The 19108-nt window shown below is 39.8% G+C and overlaps 1 protein-coding gene and 1 pseudogene across 1 annotated transcript; both read right to left on the bottom strand.

The window, feature by feature from the left end:
• Positions 1-2140: 2140 nt before the first annotated feature.
• On the bottom strand, positions 2141-5462 carry LOC147791615 (glutamate receptor 2.1-like; annotated as a pseudogene).
• Positions 5463-12153: 6691 nt separating this feature from the next.
• On the bottom strand, positions 12154-16460 carry LOC111798106 (glutamate receptor 2.1-like). The gene is made up of 6 exons (XM_087125148.1): positions 16120-16460; positions 15521-15756; positions 14406-15443; positions 14012-14324; positions 13500-13900; positions 12154-13413 (listed from the first exon to the last, which is right to left on the bottom strand). The coding sequence occupies exons 1-6, from the start codon at positions 16373-16375 to the stop codon at positions 12838-12840; spliced, it is 2820 nt and encodes a 939-aa protein (XP_086981274.1). The 5' UTR covers positions 16376-16460; the 3' UTR covers positions 12154-12837.
• Between the last annotated feature and the right edge of the window lie 2648 nt (positions 16461-19108).

Genomic DNA, 19108 nt, shown 5'->3' with positions numbered 1-19108 from the left:
TCGCTATGTCAAAGGAACACTCCACTTTGGTCTTACCTTTCGTCCATCCACTGTTCCTAGTACGCTAGTCGCTTATTCAGATGCTGACTGGGCTGATTGTCTCGATACTCGTCGTTCTACATCCGACTATTCTATTTATCTTGGTAACAATCTCGTTTCTTGGAGTGCCAAAAAGTAACCTACTATCTCACGCTCCAACTGTGAATCTAAGTATCGTGCTCTTGCCACAGCTGCTGCTGAACTTCTTTGAGTTACGCATCTTTTGCATGACCTCAAGGTCCCTATTTCATAACAGCCCTTACTCCCTATTTCACAACAGCCCTTACTCTTATGTGACAACAAAAGTGCTACTTTTTTTAGCTCTAATCCCGTTTCTCACAAGCGGACCAAACATGTTGAACTAGATTATCATTTCCTTCGAGAACTTGTTATCGTTGGCAAACTTCGCACACAATATGATTAAATTATTTGATTAAATTATTTAAAAAATAACTATTTAATATATAAACTTGAAAGTTCGAACGTGTTAATTGAATGGTAGAATGTGTATGAATTATGAATCAAAGTCATGGTTTTTAGTTTTACCATTTTAGAATCACATATAATTAAGAGTGTACATTCAACTTGACAACCCACACCAACCCAACTCGAATTATAGAGGTTGGATTGGGTTGGATTTATAGGACAAGTTTCGAGTTGACCCGAATCAAACAAAATTTATAGAATATATTAAGAATTCTAATATGTTCGGTAAAAGTGGTACTTTGTTTTCAAAGGCACAAGATTGACTTAAAAGTTGAAAATTTATTTCTTTTTTTATTATTTTGTTTAATTTTTTTTTATATTATTTTATTTAGGTTCTTTGAGATAATTTTATAAAAATACCTATTCCTATTATTTTTAAACTTTTACTTTGTTTTCAAAGGCACAAGATTGACTTAAAAGTTGAAAATTTATTTCTTTTTTTATTATTTTGTTTAATTTTTTTTTATATTATTTTATTTAGGTTCTTTGAGATAATTTTATAAAAATACCTATTCCTATTATTTTTAAACACATTATTTATAATACGAATAAATTAACAAACCATTATTCATACACTTTATATTATTTTTAAATATATAGTTTTATAACATGAATAAGCTAATAAACAACCATCCATAAGTTTTGGTTTAATTTTTAAAATATAATTTACGGTGGATTTATTGATTATGAATTATACATTTATTTAAAAACAAAAGTATATTATGTTCGATGAACTATACATATATTTGAATAATTTTTTTTACAATTTTTGAAATTAGGAATTTCTATATTTGTATAGGTAGGAAAAGGCCATACATTTTTCTCATAAGTCTGGGTAGAAAATATTTATAAGTTATTCAAAATATTTATTCGTTTCATGTTCTACGTTTAATGTAGATTCTTAATTATGTTAGGAGTTCTTTAAAATCTAAAATTCCCAAAATAGCACATGGATACAAAATTAATTTCAATAAACTAATTTTTTTTTAATATATATATTTTGTTAGGTATAGTTATTTAAACTAATTTTTTTTTATTGTTTTTTAATTTCATGATGTTATATTTTTCTAACCAATTCTCAAGTGCCGTACTTAGTTGTCTTACGTTCTTTGATAACGTTGGAACTATATTACAACGTTACAATTTTTGTTTGTTGTCATTGATGAATTTGTTTTTTGAGCTATTATAAATTGATTTCGGGTTGGTTTGTGAATTTTTAAAATCTTTTATTTAAGATTGTGTCCCATCATTTTCAAATGGGGACAAATAGTAGAAATATGTTCCCTTTTCAATTTTTTTATTGTATAAAAATTATTATTATTAATTTAACTAATTTCAATCAACATTAACTTAAAAAAAAAACTACATGACAATTAATATGATTTATTAAAAGTAGATTAATCTTAATTAAATTAAACAAATTAACTACATCTTTTGCTGCTTCAAATTCCACAAAACCAAAAAAAATGCTTCACCCCATTTTGAGCATTAAATTACAAAAGGGAATTTTTGCCATGCTCAAGAAAAGTCAAATTATCTTTAAAAAAAAAAAAAAAAAAAAAAAACATTAAAAAAACTTCATAAAATCCCAAACGGAACTTCTAACTCTGAGGAACTATTTCCATATTTCCATCGTTGTATGGACCGCCCTTTCTTTGGCTTGATTACTTGGATTCAAATCTTCCGACCTAGAGAATTCATGGTTCGTGTCATGGATCGAATCATTCGATGGACTTAGCAAGTAATTCAAGTTTGGTGAGGTGCCAATAGGATTACTGTCTTCCAACCTAGAGAACTCATGGTTCGTGTCATGGATCGAAACATTCGATGGACTTAGCAAGTAATTCGAGTTTGGTGAGATGCCAACCGAGTTACCGTGGTTTGCTTGAATCTTGTTGTCTACTACTTGTGGAGGATTACTCTTTCTAAATGTGTATGAAGTCAAGTCTCTTTTGCCGTAGATTCTGAGTAGTGCTCGAATTTTACTCTTAATGGAGGAGTTGGAGATTTCATTGGCGGTGTGACGGAACGTGTGTTGTTCTTTACGAAGGAAAATAATGAAGTAGATGAGGAGGGAGATGATGGAGGCAGTACCGGTAACGAGGAATATAGACCCCAAAAGCTGCTTAGGTTCAGACTTGAAGAAGTGACATTTGGGATGGAAGACCATGAATTGCCTTGATCACCAAACCATTTCATTTGTAATTGGTTCATCCTCTTACTCTCTCTCACATTTAACACCGCTCTTGATATGTCTTCGACCAATGGTGAGCCAATGGGAAATGCCTGTTGACATCGTCATTATAGACATTAAAATAATCACCCTAAATTAATTGTGTGTTCTAATATCATGAAGGGAGACAGAGACTTACAAATCCAAATCCATCAGTTTTGTAGTTGGAAAGGAAGAGCTTAATGTAAGGGGTTTCATCAAAAGCAGCATCAATGCCGCCATTGGAGCCTCCTAGTTTGAACAACTTGTCGAGTTCCTCAGGAGACCTATAAGACTTGAGATTCTTAATCCCCACCGAGGTCAACAGTCCCCCAACAAATGAACCGTCTAGATATCCCACTAATGACTGCTTCATCAATAGCTCATTTATATTTGTAATGGTAGGTTCTAACTGTTGCACTGTCAACAAAGAAGTCAAGCTTGCTGTGTAACTTTGAGTTAGAACAAACACCACGAAGAACCATATCACCACCACGAATCTTGCCAAATTGCTTAACAAATTCTCCCCTGAAAGTACAAATGGGTCAAAAAATATGAATAAATAGTTAAATATATTTGGGAATTATAAATTTAGTCAGTAAATGTGGTTACTTTGGGCGAAGACCATGGTGGAAAAGGAGTACCAGAGGCTGGTACTGATCTGATGAGAGGGAGGACCACGAAAGTCTGGGTTGATTCGATGTTCAAGAATCCAAACCACAAACCCCATGAACACAAAGAAGCAGAAGCTTGTGATCCAAAGGTCTAAAGTGAGAGGCTTCAGAAAAAGCCATGCTCTGTTCTTGGAGTTGGCTTGTGTTGGAACGATCATTGAAACTCCGGACTCTGTGAATGGCAAGGTGAAATCAACGTACTTGGATCTATTTTCTACAATGGTTAAGTCTCCTACTGCACCGTCGTAGACCTGCCCATAAACCACACATTCACCAATACTTTATTTTAGTCCTCAGAGTTGAAGTAATAAAATGAATACAAACATACTGACCCCTCTGTTAACTTGCATGATGAGATCATTGTAGGAACCGGCGCTAGATCCATTCGGAAGTGCAAAGGGAATGTAATCAAACGGAAGGGCGTATGGAAGCGCTTCTATTACCGCATTGAACACGTCCGTACAATACCCTTCCACCTTCTTTCCATTCACTGTCACGAACTCACTATACCCTTCCTTCACCGGAACCCCAATTCTCAACCTTTTCCCCGCCGTTGGAATCTCCCACCCTTTCGGCGCCGCCGCCGTATTCCCCGGCCAGATCACTGTCATATTGTTACTCAACAACCCCTTTTCAGGATTCCAAAACCCAACTCTGTTTCCCCCATTACTGTTCACATTCACTATCTCAAATTCCGCCGATTGCAGCTGCCCATTCACGATCTCGTAATTTCCAGTCAGCCCCATGAACTTCGTCTTCGACAACGCCTCCACAATTTTCTCCCCGTTTTGAGAAACCCCCAGAGTTTGAAGATCGGTTAGATTTTCAGATCCATTTGGGTTTTCGAATGTGAAGTTTTTGGCCACTGTTTTCTCAACTGCCATTGCCAGTGCTCGAGCTGCATCATAGGCCCACAGTCCGAAGATGTCTAAATGTGTATCATTGAGGACAGAATTTTCCATTACGAATTCCCGTTTCCATTTAATTTTGAAACGGTCGAGCTCCATTGATTTTGGGACGTATGTCTTCACTCCCAAGGCTCCTTCCATGGAGTTTAGAACAGGGGAGCTCATAGAATCGAGCAAATTCGCGGTGGCATCAGTCAAAATCCAAACGTAACCTTCCCTCATCATTCCAATTTCGTTGGCCTTAGCGAATAAACGAATCGCCAGAGACGGCAACATGTGCACCAAGAACACTCTGGTCGGCATTGTCATCAATTTGTAAAGCTCTTCCCCGATCTGATCCTCGGTGGCCGTTGGATCGATGACGCTCCGATATGGGACGCGTGCATTCACATCCTGCAATGCGTCGATCAAATACGGTAACATCCCGTCTCCATACTCGTCGTCTTGGTAGATCAAAACAACCTGGATAGATAGATAGAAAAAATAAAGATTAAAATGGAGGGCAATCAAGTTCTATAGCTAAAACGGTGATTTAACACGTACTTGTCTCCAGTTGTAGAATTTGAGCAGGTCGCTAATAGCGGCAACTTGAGCAGAGTCAGTGTGGGTGAGACGAAAGAAGTAAGGGCTGCGGTGGGAGGCGAGAGCGGGGCTGGAGGCGGTGAAGGTAAGGATGGGGACATGAGCTTTGTGGGCGAGCTTGATCACGAAGTTGGTCTGCATCGAAGTGGTTGGCCCCAAAATTGCTTCAACTTGATGGTTGTTTATGAGGTCAAGAGCTGTTCCATCAAGGGATTGAAATTGTTTGATGATTAAACATTAGAAAAGTTGGATTTTTGCATAGCTTTAAATGGCAGTAATAAACAGAAAAGGCAGAGATGTGGAACCTGCAGCCGCCGCAGCAACGACATCGCCGGCGGAGTCCTTGGGGTGGAGAACAATCCTAGTGTTGTAGTGAGGGTTAGCTTCATAGAATTCCGACAGCGACATGTGGATGCAGCTCAGCCCCACCTTCCCGACCCAGGTCTCCATATCCAACACCACCCCCACGCTCACATTTTGAGCCTCCCCTGCCGTCGCAACCAGCAAGACGCAGGCTGCGATGAAGGACAGAGGCCGGTGGGTGACCTGATCTGGGTTCATCTTTCCGGTGAGTCGCCACAGGAATGAGAAGAAGGTTTAATGAAGGGTTGTTGGTGAAGGGAAGTGATGAGAAAAGGCTTCATTATATATTGACCTTACGCCATGAAAGAGAGTGGCGAGATGAAAAGGCGTCTTCTCCTCGCTATTTTTCTTGTTTTTTTTGTTTTTTTTTTTTAATTTTTTTATTATTATTTTTATTTTAGGTTGTAATTTTGTGAGTAAAAATAAGTTTGTAATTTTATTTTTAAATTAATGAAATAAATACCACTATCACATATTATTTTTCTTCTTTTGTTATCAAATAATTGCATGTATTTTTAAAAAATCAATCTAATTTTTATTTTTATTTTTAAAATTTTATAAAGAGTTCACGTTTCAAGAATAAAAAGAATAAAGCAATAAAAGATGATTAAACAATAATAGACTTAAACTTTAAAAAAATATATATATATATATAATTTTCATTCATTTTAGTAAGAAACAAATAGTAATTTATCTTAAAAAAATTATCTTTCCACTATTTTAAAAAATTTAAAAATAATCCTACCGTTAGTATCATGTTTTAAAATAATACTCATAAATTTTTAAAACTAACAATAACACTCTAATTGCAACGGACTCCAATTAATTTTTTTTAAAAATACTCGATCGCCAAAAAAGGTGCAAGAATTCTGGCAAGGTACAAAGGTTTGGGAAGTCTTGGAAACTGAACGGATCTACGATCATAGGTATATTACATATGAAACTGAATGGTTATTTCAAACTGAACGGGTATTCTGCATCAATAGCTACTAGAGAATGCTCGCCTAACTGAAAAGGGGTCTAGGAGGTGTGTCAACTGTAATGCTCTCAAAGAAAAAAAAAAAAAAAAAAAAAAGTCGGTCAAAGTCAAAGGGGCAAAATGAGCATTTTACCCTTCAGTCCATTATAGGGGTCTTGAGGGTTCCCCACATAATACCAGCAAAAGAGAGAAGTGTGAGAAAGAAGGTTGAGAGAAAGCTTGAGAAAGAAAAGTGAATCGCCGGAATCCTCGTCGGAGAATCGTCAACGAAATTCATCCCTTGCTGAAACTTACACTCTAGAGTTCCTTCTTGGAGGGAAGCAAGACTCGTGTTGGTGAGGTTCCTTCTTTCGTCAAGATCCGGAAGAAATCCACAAGGTAAGATCTCGAACGTTACTCTTCATATATGAGATCTTCGTTTGGAAATGGATTGTTAAAGTCTACCATCTTCATCTAGGGAAGATCCGCCATTGATCTTGTGAGGAAATCGGACGAAACGTCGAGATCTGAGAATCTTTCCAAGAACGGTAAGGATGTTATCGGACCTCTTTCCGACGCTCATAACTCGTCGTATGGTTAAGTAAAAATCAAGAAAAAATATTGGCACGTAGGTTGAAGTATGATCTCAAACTTTGTTGAAGAAGTCACTACGGTCTGGATTAAGAATCGAGAGATAGAAAAATGGGAAGAACGTCAGAAAACTAATCATAAACCTTATTTTTCTGCTAGGAGGAGAGAGAAGCCGCCAACATGCCACGTGTCAACCGGCTAGAGGACCGCATGCGCCAACCACCTTCGAACACACGTCGAACGCTGCCTGGGAAAACGTGGCTCCGGCCTTCCTGCGACACGCGTCCCCAGCAACGCAACCTGACCTGCGTCCCTCAGCTGACTCGGTACCCGCGCGGCAAAACGAACCGAACTGACGACCCACGGTCCACCCGAACCACTGCTTCCAACCCGAACCGACGACCAGTGACTGCAGAAAATCCTGGGCATGTGACACTCGCGCGTGGAACCTGCGAGTGATTGCACTCGGCGCGTGGCTAGCCAGTGGAAGCGCGTGTAAGCCCGTTTTCGACTCGTTCGACTTCTGTTTTTCCCAATTTTCCTCCTAATTCCAATCCTAACTCCATTTTATATGAAATAGGACTTAATTGACGAAAAATCACTACCTTTCGATATGCCAATTGTGTGGAAACACTACGTAAGGGCACGCATAATCCAGGTAAGTCACCACACGGAATTTTAGGAAGTAATACTTGTAGGAGTCGCTTGGAATGCATGCATGCTAGTTTAATTATCTTAGGTCGTCTTTCCATGATAGTATGTAGGTAATTGATTATTAAAAGTAAGATGTATTGTGTGAATTATTATTAGAATTATCTGAGTATTGTTGTTATGCTTTAAGTTCCGGCTTATTATGTATATGTATATTTCATGCTGAAAGGAGGATGGGAAATTGTGAACTCTACGCTCCAGGAGTTGATGGATGTTATGGTCTCGTTGAGTTTGTATGTTTACTTTGCATGAATATTGTACGATGATGTTGGATGATAGTTATGTATGTACTCAATTAATTTTCATGACCCACATTTATGATTAAGTCTAGGGATTCGTGGTTAGAGTAACAAGACACTAAGTATAGACCTAACCTTTCCCCTAAACAAACTACTTCTAGGGAACCCTTAGGTTAACTGTGTGCAATTGGTGTTAACGCTTCGTGGGAGACCAGGGGGTTCCTGATCAGGACTCATCTGCTCTAAAGCCGTTTTAGCATGGGAAATGGGAGACCCACGTTGAAACGGACCATTTAGCTGGATGGGAATGGGGGAGGTAGCCCTCCCCGAATGATGGGGGATTATCATGGGACTAAGGGGTTGCAGCTCACTTCCTAGATATGATGCCAGGTAGTCTCATAGCCAGTCAAACACAAGATGGCATAAGGGAACTCTTAAGGTATAAATGATTGGACGAAGTACCAAAGAAACCCCAAGGAGCTAAGACCTGAACTAGATGTTCTAAAGCCAAAGAATAAGACCGTGGACGTTTGTTGTAATTGGGATGCGATAAGAGCCTACAAGTAGGTGGCTTATTGAGTATAATTTTATACTCATTCTTGCTATACCTTTCTTTTTCAGGTACGTGAGGCAATGGGTCAAGAGAGAGCGCGTTGAACGATGTGGATTGTCACACAGGGAGCGTGTCCCGGGGCGTCAGTTTGGTCTTATGGATTAGTACACTTTTGTCTTTCGTGTTTCTCTTCTTGTTTTTACCTAGACACATATGTCCTCTTGGTAATGAAACGTTTTCCTTACGAAATACATGAAATACTTTTGAAATAAGGTTTCCCTTGAAATTCTTGCATACACGCTACACGTCATAGTCATTGTGAGTCACGACTTGAGGTAAACTTTTTTTTTTTTTTTTTTTGGGTCGTGACAAATTTGGTATCAGACACCAGGACATAGGTCCTATAGACACTTAGGTTAGAGTGTTTTATCCTCTGTGATGCGCCCATAAATCACGTGCCGCTCGCGACCAGATAGTCTCATGAATCTGAATTGCGAAATTAAGAGCTGAGTTGTTAAATAGAGAATTTTTCATGACTGTTTTCTTGTATTGTACTGCACACTTCTAGAGGTTGAACCTTGAATGAATTGTAACCGAAAATTTTCTAATGTGGTAGCTAAATGGCACCAAAGAGGTGTAGAACCTATCTCAGGCCAGGACCTAGAAGGGGAAGAAGAAGAGTCGCTCAGGACACTGATGTCCCGTCACCTGAGGCAGAACAACCTGTACCTCAACCTCAAGAGGAGGTTGATGAAATGCCCCAATGGTTTGAGTGTCCTATACCATGGGCACCAAGGTCAGGAATGAGTCAAAAGAGAGCAATGACTCAAGAATTACCCGACGAAGACTCTTATGCACCTCCTCCTGAAGCAGTCCCACCGGTGCCCACCAATAATGTAGAGGTTCCACCTAGGCAGCCAACAACTAACCTCACTACAAATGTACTACAGGCATTCATGTTAACCTCTATGGAAAACCAGGCTCAGGTGACTTAGATGATGCAGACACTGGTCACTAACCAGACTACAATGTAACAGGCAATACAACACGCAACGATGCAACAGACAGCAATGCAACAGGCAGCAATGCAACAAACAACATTGCAACAGACCAGAGACTCTGGGACTATGACTGTGGAGTCTTGTTATCTTAAAGACTTCCAGAGGCAAAACCCGTCTTCCTTTGAAGGTGACAAAATAGACCCCATTGCAGCTGAAAACTGGCTTGAGGCTATGGAAACAGCCTTCTTTTACATAAATTGTCCGCTGGAATATCAGGTTCATTGCGGAACTTATATGTTGAAAGGAGAGGCTCATTTCTGATGGAATGGTGCTAAAAAAAATGATTGCACCACTTGGAGAGCGTATTTCTTGGTGTCAGTTCAAAGAGGCCTCATTCGCACATACTATCCAGTCGTTGGTAGAATGAAGCTGCAGGCAACATTTCATGAACTGAAGCAGGGTGACCAATCTGTGGAGGATTATGATCTAGAATTCAATAGATTGGCAAGATTCTCCCCTATATATGTCAGCAGGGTGACCAATCTGTGGAGGATTATGATCTAGAATTCAATAGATTGGCAAGATTCTCCCCTATATATGTCAGCAGGGTGACCAATCTGTGGAGGATTATGATCTGAAATTCAATAGATTGGCAAGATTCTCCCCTATATATGTTAGTACTGAAGAGCTTAAGGCTGAACGTTTTATCGCTGGTCTAAGGGAGAACATTAGAGGTTATGTGGCCTCTCAGGCATCAACAGATTACACAGCAGCCCTCAAAATGGCGACCCTCATTGATGCGCCTCGTACTGACAAATTACAGTCAGGTTCAGCCCAAGAATCCCATATCGCAGTTCAAAGGAAACAGGTAAACCAGAACTATCCCAGGACTGGCAGACCACCCCGTGGTGGCACTGCTAATCGTGGAAGAGCCCCAACACAGAATAGGGACCCATGTCCAAAGTGTCAGCGCCCTCACCTACAGTTGTGGCCAGACAGGATACTTTGTAGCAAACTGTCCTCATAGGAGAGATCATAATACTAACCGACCTGCAGTAAAGAATCAAAGGGGTCGGGGTGCCCAAAAGCAGCAGGGGCGAGCTGTAGCCCATGCAACCACAGGAAGGCAAGCCGATGCGCCTGACGCAGTTGTTACAAGTACACTACCCATCTTTGGTCATTTGGCTTTGGTACTATTTGATTCAGAATCCACACACTCGTTTGTGTCTGAGGAATTCATTGACTTAGCGCACCTAGAAAAAGAACCCTTAAAGATCATTCTACTAGTGTCCACCCCTGCACACGAGTTATTAATGGCTACTCATAGAGTTAAGGGAGGTAGTGTGACAGTGTCGGGACGTGTCATAGAAGCTGCTTTAATAGTATTAAGCATGCATGACTTCGATGTCATTTTGGGTATGGATTGGCTAGGCGAGAATCGTGCTCTAATAGAATGTGAAACTTGAATAGTTACTCTCAGATTCCCGTCAAGGGATAGTTTTACATATAAGGGAGCCGCTTTCAAAAGAACCTCAGGCGTCGTAACTGCACTAAAGGCTAGAAAGATGATCCCTAGTAGTGCAAGCGCATTTTTAGCGAGTGTGACCTTAGACAGCAGAAATGAACAGACAGTCTCGTCAGTTCACATTGTTGGAGAATTCATTGATGTTTTTCCTGAGGATTTGCCAAGTTTGCCCCCTGTTAGGGAAATTGACTTCGTGATCGACCTAGAACCAGGAATTGCGTCGATCTCCAACGCACCCTACAGAATGGCACCTGCAGAACTCAGGGAATTGAAGGAAAAGTTACCGGAGCTATTGAATAAGGGTTTCATACGACCCAATGTATCGCCCTGGGAGCCCTTGTTCTGTTTGTCAAGAAAAAGGATGGATCCCTGCGCCTGTGTATAGACTATAGAAAACTGAATAAGGTCACCATAAAGAATAAGTACCCCTCCCGATGATCGACGACTTGTTTGATCAATTGCAGGGAGCAACGGTATTCTCCAAAATTGACTTGAGGTCAGGATATCATCAATTGAGAATAAGATAAGAAGATATACCCAAAATAGCTTTCAGAAGTCGCTACGGACATTATGAATTTCTCGTCATGTCCTTTGGACTTACCAATGCACCAGTCGTCTTCATGGAGCTAATGAACAGGGTGTTTTAGAAATTCTTAGACATTTTTGTTATAGTGTATATTGATGACATTCTGGTGTACTCCAAGTCAGAAGTAGAGCACGAAGGGCATTTGAGAAAAGTTCTGACCGTACTGAGAACACAGCGACTGTACGCCAAGTTTTCCAAGTGTGAGTTTTGGCTATCTGAAGTAGCGTTTTTGGGTCATGTGGTGTCAAGCAGAGGAATCACAGTGGACCCAGCTAAGATAGAGACAGTGATGAAGTGGCCAAGGCCGATCACAGTCACTGAAGTATGGAGTTTTCTAGGACTAGCTAGATATTATAGAAGGTTTGTCTAGGATTTCTCCAGAATATCTTCGGCGCTAACTCAGTTGACCAAGAAGGGCAAGCCCTTCGTGTGGACATCAGCTTGCGAACAGAGCTTTTAGGAACTCAAGGAGAGGTAGGTGACAACACCAGTCCTCACAGTTTCAGATGGTTCAGGGAATCTAGTGGTGTACAGCGACGCATCGGGAAAAGGTCTAGGATGCGTGCTCATGCAGAAGGGTAAAGTGATAGCTTACGCTTTTAGACAACTGAAGGAATATGAACGAAATTATCCCACTCATGACCTCGACTTAGCAGCGGTGGTATTTGCACTGAAATCATGGCGACATTATCTATATGGAGAGAAAATTCAAGTATTCACTGATCACAAGAGTCTCAAGTACCTATTTAAGCAGAAGGAGCTTAACATGAGACAGAGGAGATAGTTGGAACTAGTAAAGTATTATGACATCGAGATCCTGTATCATCCAGGCAAGGCCAATGTCGTGGCGAACGCATTGAGCAGAAAGGCGGTTCATACTTCCGCGTTGATCACTAAGCAGGAAAGAATACAAGATGAGATGAAGAGGGCTGGAATCGATGTTGTAATTAGAGGTGGTACTGCTCAGATAACACAAATGAACATGCAACTCACCTTGCGAAAACAAATTATTGACGCTCAGAGGTCTGATGAACACCTTGGAAAAGTGTGGAATCAGATAGAGACAGAAAAACCAGTGGGGTACTCAATCTCTTCAGACGGGGGCCTACTGTGGAAAAACCGCTTGTGTTCCCCGTGACAAGAAAATTTTGAAAGATATTATGACGGAAGCTCACAATACTTCTTACACGTTCCACTCTAGAAGTACAAAGATGTATCAGGACCCAGCTAAGATATTATTATAAAATGGATATCAAAATTTCTTTTAAAATATTTTCATTCTATTATTAGTATTTATTTTAATTTTGGGTTAACTCCAAAGTTTAATATTCCAATTCACCCCTATTTTTTCAAAAATACATTAAAAAAAACTTCCTAAAATCCCAAAGCATAAATCCCAAAGGGTACTTCTAACTCTGAGGAACTATTTCCATGGTTGTATGGACCACCATTTCTACGGCTTGATTACTTAGATTCAAATCTTCCGATCTAGAGAACTCATGGTTCGTGTCATAGATCGAATCATTCAATGGACTTAGCAAGTAATTCGAGTTTGGTGAGGTGCCAACAGGGTTACCGTGGTTTGCTTGAATCTTGTTGTCTATTACTTCTGGAGGATTACTCTTTCTAAATGTGTATGAAGTCAAGTCTCTTTTGTCGTAGATTCTGAGTAGTGCTCGAATTTTACTCTTAATGGAGGAGTTGGAGCTTTCATTGGCGGTGTGACGGAGCGTGTGTTGTTCTTTGTGAAGGAAAATGATGAAGTAGATGAGGAGGGAGATGATGGAGGCAGTACCGGTAATGAGGAATAGGCCCCAAAAGCTGCCTAGGTTCAATCCGGAAGAAGTAACTTTTGGTATGGAAGACCATGAATTGCCTTGATCACCAAACCAATTCATTTGTAGCTGGTTCATCTTCTTACTCTCTATCACGTTTAACATCGCTCTTGATATGTCTGCCACCAATGGTGAGCCAATGGAAAATGCCTGTTGGCATCATCATTATAAACATTAAAATAAACACCCTAAAATAATTGTGTGTTCTAATAACAGGAAGAGAGACAAAGACTTACAAATCCAAATCCATCAGTTTTGTATGTGGGATCAGCCGTAATGTATTTATTAGGAAACTTGGAAAGGAAGAGCTTAATGTAAGGGGTTTCATCAAAAGCAGCATCAATGCCGCCATTGGAACCTCCTAATTTTAGCAACTTGTCGAGTTCCTCAGGAGACCTATAAGACTTGAGATTCTTAATCCCCACAGAGGTCAACAGCCCCCAAACAAATGAACCTTCTAGATATCCCACCGACGACTGCTTCGTCAACAACTCATTTATATTTGTAATGGTGGGTTGTAATTGTTGCACTGTCAAAAGAGAACTTAAGCTCGCCGTGTAGCTTTGAGTTAGAACGAACACCACGAAGAACCATATCACCACCACCAACCTAGCCAAATTGCTTATCAAAGTCTCCCCTAAGAGTACAAAACAAATGGGTCAAAATATATGAATAAATAATTAAATATACTTGAAGATGGATTATAAATTTAGTTCATCAAAACAAATGAGTCTTTAAAGGTGGTTACTTTGGGCGAAGACCATGGTGCAAAAGGAGAACCAGAGGCTGGTGCCGATCTGATGAGAGGGAGGACCACGAAAGTCTGGGTTGATTCGATGTTCGAGAATCCAAACCACAAATCCCATGAAGACGAAGAAGCATAAGCTTGTGATCCAAAGGTCTAAAGTGAGAGGCTTCAGAAAAAGCCATGCTCTGTTCTTGGAGTTGGCTTGTGTTGGAACGATCATTGAAACTCCGGAGTCTGTGAATGGCAAGGTGAAATCAACGTACTTGGATCTGTTTGCTATGATGGTTATGTCTCCTACTGCACCGTCGTAGACCTGTCCATAAACCACACATTCATTAATACTTTATTTTAGTCCTCAAAGATGAAGTAATAAAATGAATACAAACATACTGACCCCTGTGTTTACTTGCATGATGAGATCATCGTAGGAACCGGCTCTAGATCCATTCGGAAGTGCAAAGGGAATGTAATCAAATGGAACGTCATACGGAAGCGTTGCTATTGCCGCATCGAACACGTCCTTACAATACCCTTCCACCTCCGTTCCGTTCACTTTCATGAACTCAATGTACCCTTTCTTTACTGGAACCCCAATTCTCAACCTTTTCCCTGTCGTCTGAAAATCCCACCCTTTTGGCACCGCCGCCGTATTCCCCGGCCAGATCACTGTCATATTGTTACTCAACAACCCCTTTTCAGGATTCCAAAACCCAACTCTGTTTCCCCCATTACTGTTCACATTCACTATCTCAAATTCCGCCGATTGCAGCTGCCCATTCACGATCTCGTAATTTCCAGTCAGCCCCATGAACTTCGTCTTCGACAACGCCTCAACAATTTTCTCCCCGTTTTGAGAAACCCCCAGAGTTTGAAGATCTGTTAGATTTTCAGATCCATTCTGGTTTTCGAATGTGAAGTTTTTGACCCCTGTTTTCTCAATTGCCATTGCCAGTGCTCGAGCAGCATCGTAGGCCCACAGTCCGAAGATGTCTAAATGTGGATCGTTGAGGACAAAATTTTCCATTATGAATTTTCGTTTCCATTTAAGTTTGAAACGTTCAAGCTCCATTGATTTTGGGACATATGTCCTCACTCCCAAAGCTCCTTCCATGGACTTGAAAACAGAGGAGCTCATGGAATCGAGCAAATTCGCGGTGGCATCAGTCAAAATCCAAACGTAGCCTTCCCTCATCATTCTAATTTCGTTGGCCTTAGCGAATAGGCGAATCGCCAGAGACGGCTGCATGTGCACCAAGAACACTCTGGTGGGCATTGTTATCAATTTGTGAAGCTCTTCCCCGATGTGATCCTCGGTAGCCGTTGGATCAATGATGCTCTGATATGGGACGCGCGCATTCACACCCTGCAATGCGTGGATCAAGTAGGGTGACATCCCGTCTCCAAACTCGTCATCTTGGTAGATCAGAACGACCTGGATAGACAGAAAAAATAAAGATTAAAATGGAGGGCAGCCAATCCCTGTAGTTAAAAGGGTGATTTAACACGTACTTGTCTCCAATTGTAGGCTTTGACTAAGGCGCTGATAGCGGCAAGTTGGGCAGAGTCAGTGTGGGTGAGACGAAAGAAGTAGGGGCTGCGGTGGGAGGCGAGAGCGGGGCTGGAGGCGGTGAAGGTAAGGACGGGGACATGAGCTTTGTGGGCGAGCTTGATCACAAAGTTGGTCTGCATCGAAGTGGTTGGCCCCAAAATTGCTTCAACTTTATTGTTCTTTATCAGGTCAACAGCTATTCCATCCAGGGTTATTTTCAAAAAAGGATTGAAATGAGTCAGTTTTGATTGGTTTAATTGATGATTAAACATTAGAAAAGTTGAATTTTTGTAAAGCTTCATAAATTAAAGAGATTTTGGTAGTCCGCATTAATTTAAAGATTAATCTTAAATTTATAAACAAAGAATAAGGTTAGTCAAATATTTAAATTTGTTTAATTAATATTTTTCAAAATATATTGACTTAATAGATATAAAAATTAAAATGAAAGAACTCATTAAATATATAATTTAATTTAATATTAGAAAGTCAACGAACTGGTCTCCATTTTCACAAAAATTGAAAAAAAAAAAAAAAGAGAGAGGCAGAGATGTGCAACCTGCAGCCGCCGCAGCAACGGCATCGCCGGCGGAGTCCTTGGGGTGGAGAACAATCCTAGTTTTGTAGTGAGGGTTAGCTTCATAGAATTCCGACAGCGACATGTGGATGCAGCTCAGCCCCACCTTCCCGATCCAGCTCTCCATGTCCAACACCACCCCCACGCTCACGTTCTGAGCCTCCCCCGCCGTCGCAACCAACAAGACACAGCCTGCGATGAACCACAGAGCCCGGCGGCTGCCCTGATTTGGGTTCATCTTTCCGGTGACTCTCTATGAGAATAAGGTTTATTGGTGAAGGGAAGTGATAAGAAGGTTTATATATTGACCATACGCCATGAAAGAGACTGCACAGACTGGCACAGAGGTAACAAAAACTACTTAACATATATATTATATATATTTTTGTAAATAAAGTATAGAAAGGTAATAATTGGAATAATTGAAGCGTTACGTACAAAAATAAAAATTTAAAAAAATATATAATATTGGACTAAATATATTCTATGGTAACACTATTGGAAGTTTTTACTTGTGGATAATACTTGTTAATCAAAGGAGGCCACGTTGACCAAATCAAAGCCGCAAATAATTTGATTATCATGCAAAATTAATTATGGAAGCGCCTGATTTATTGGACCAAATCAAAGCCCTTGTGGTCCTTCTGTTTCAACCGTCCACGTCACGGCAGATGAAAATACATTAAAGGCATGGATTTGAGCCACGTGGAAGGAAATTTGCCAAAATTTAAGAAAAAAGTTTGATACAGGTGTTAATTATAAATGTGACGTGTGTTAAGACCACACAACAACGCGTGCACATGTTAATTATAAAGGTTTATATTGATGCTTGCCAAATTTAAGAACAGAGTGGTGTTAAAGGTTTATATTATATATAATTATATACCGTGTATAATTTTACTGGATATAACTTTTTACTATACATAGCTATTTAAAAACGAGAAAACAACTTTTCTGAACGAGTTAATTGACTCTCCTCTCAAAGACGGAAAAAAGTGTCAATGTTAATATCTATGGAAAATGACTCGAAAATGACCTGAAAATAAAATTGTTTAAGTTTTGTATTTTAACTAAACATATGTGTCAAATTCATCAAATTTGAGCGTTCCTTACAGTTTGGTTGAAAAATATCGAAACAATTACTTTACTGATTTACCATATATAACTTTACTATGTATAACCATTGATTAAATTATAAATAAGAAGTATGCTCCATAACCTAACAATTCACCCACTTGGAGACTGATCCAGTCAAGCAAGAATTTTATTCTCAAACAATCATAAGCATATTCACTACACTATGCCAATTGAGGCTTTGTACAATCTTAATATTCCAACATCAACCCATTTTGTCAACATGTTTGCTGGATTCTTTGCACCCCTTTATCTTCTCCAAACACATCACCATTTTCCACTAACCTGCGAGTGAAATGGTATCGCCTTCTGTGTTTTGTCTTTAAGTAATAAACCGAGTTTCTCACCAACTATATGACACTCTAAATATCTCTATAAAGAATCTTTTTGTGCTGCTTCTTGCCCAATTCTTTCATATAGTCAGTTATCCACATCGTCTTCTTTCCAACTTCAGTTATTGTCACATACTTAGCCTCAGTACCACGCATTTTTGAAACATAGACATCCCATCATCCATGGCTTGCTCTCACTTGGTTGTATCCTCTAACTATAGGGCCTCATCAAAGGACTCTGGCTCCCTTTCATCAAAGTCAGTAACAGATAGTGTAATGAAGATACATACATATTTGGTACTCTGATAGTACTGGATGATCTTCTCAACACTAGTTCAGGTGTCACTTGCTCTATCGCTGGTTCCTCTACAACAGTCTCAGGAGTTTCTTGAATATCTTTTTTTCTGTAATTCAACCTCAACTTCCACTTGCTTTGTTGTCTTGGAACCTTGCTCCACCTCTGGTTCCTTAGCAATAGTCTCATGAGTTTCTTGAGTATATGCTACATTACTAGGTGAATTTTTCTGCAACTCAACCTCAACTCCCACTTGCTTCGTTGTCTTGAAACCTTGTTCCACGTCTAGTTCTTCAGCAGTAGTCTCAGGAGTTTCATGAGTATCTGCTACAACATTACTAGGTGAGTTTTCCTGCAACTCAAAATCGACTCCTACTTGATTCGTAGTTTCAGATTTTATCTTCTCTTTGTCATTGTACAAGACATTTTCACTAAAGGTCACGTCACAATGTCTCAAGACTTTTTTGTTCTTGTCATCCCAAAACCGATACTCGAACATTTCAAAACCCTAACCTATGAAGTAGCACTTCACAGCCTCAACGTCAAGCTTGTCGCTCTTCTCTAGATCAACACGAACATATGCAGTGCAACCAAAAGTTCTCAAGTGAGAGTACTTGAGTTTTTTTCCTGTCCATACTTCTTCTAGCAACTTGAACTCCAAGGGTACTGATGGACCCCTATTGATCAAGTAGACTACTGTATTTACAGCATCGACCCAAAATGCCTTTGGCAATCCAGAATGAATCCTCATATTCTTTGACTGTTCATTCAATGTTCTGTTTATCCTTTTAGCAATACCATTTTGTCTTGCTTTACCGGGAACTGTCCTTGTTAATAGAATTTTGAAGGTCGCAAACACATCTGACTTGTGTTTTAGGAAATAAATTCACACCTTTCTGCTGAAATCATCTTTGAAGGTGACGTAGAACTTTGATTCTCAAGGTGATGGAACTGGAGATGGTCCCCAAACGTCTGTATGGACCATTTCCAACTGCACCTTTTTAAGTTCTTTAACGATCTTTGTGAAGCTAACTCGTTTCTGTTTGCTCATAATGCAGTTTTCACAAGGACCCATAGCAACAGATTTCAGACCATCTCAAACTCCTTTCGCAGCCAACATCTTCATTCCTTTGACGCTCATATATCCAAGCCTATTGTGCCAAAGACTTGAATTTGAAGCACTCTCAGCAACAACCATGTTCATACACCA

This window comes from Cucurbita pepo, chromosome 7 (assembly GCF_057944985.1).
Source record: "Cucurbita pepo subsp. pepo isolate OVF chromosome 7, ASM5794498v1, whole genome shotgun sequence".
In the NCBI taxonomy this organism is placed as follows: Eukaryota; Viridiplantae; Streptophyta; class Magnoliopsida; order Cucurbitales; family Cucurbitaceae; genus Cucurbita; species Cucurbita pepo.
Note: the sequence above shows the minus strand (reverse complement) of the source record. Positions and strands in the feature narration are given on the sequence as shown.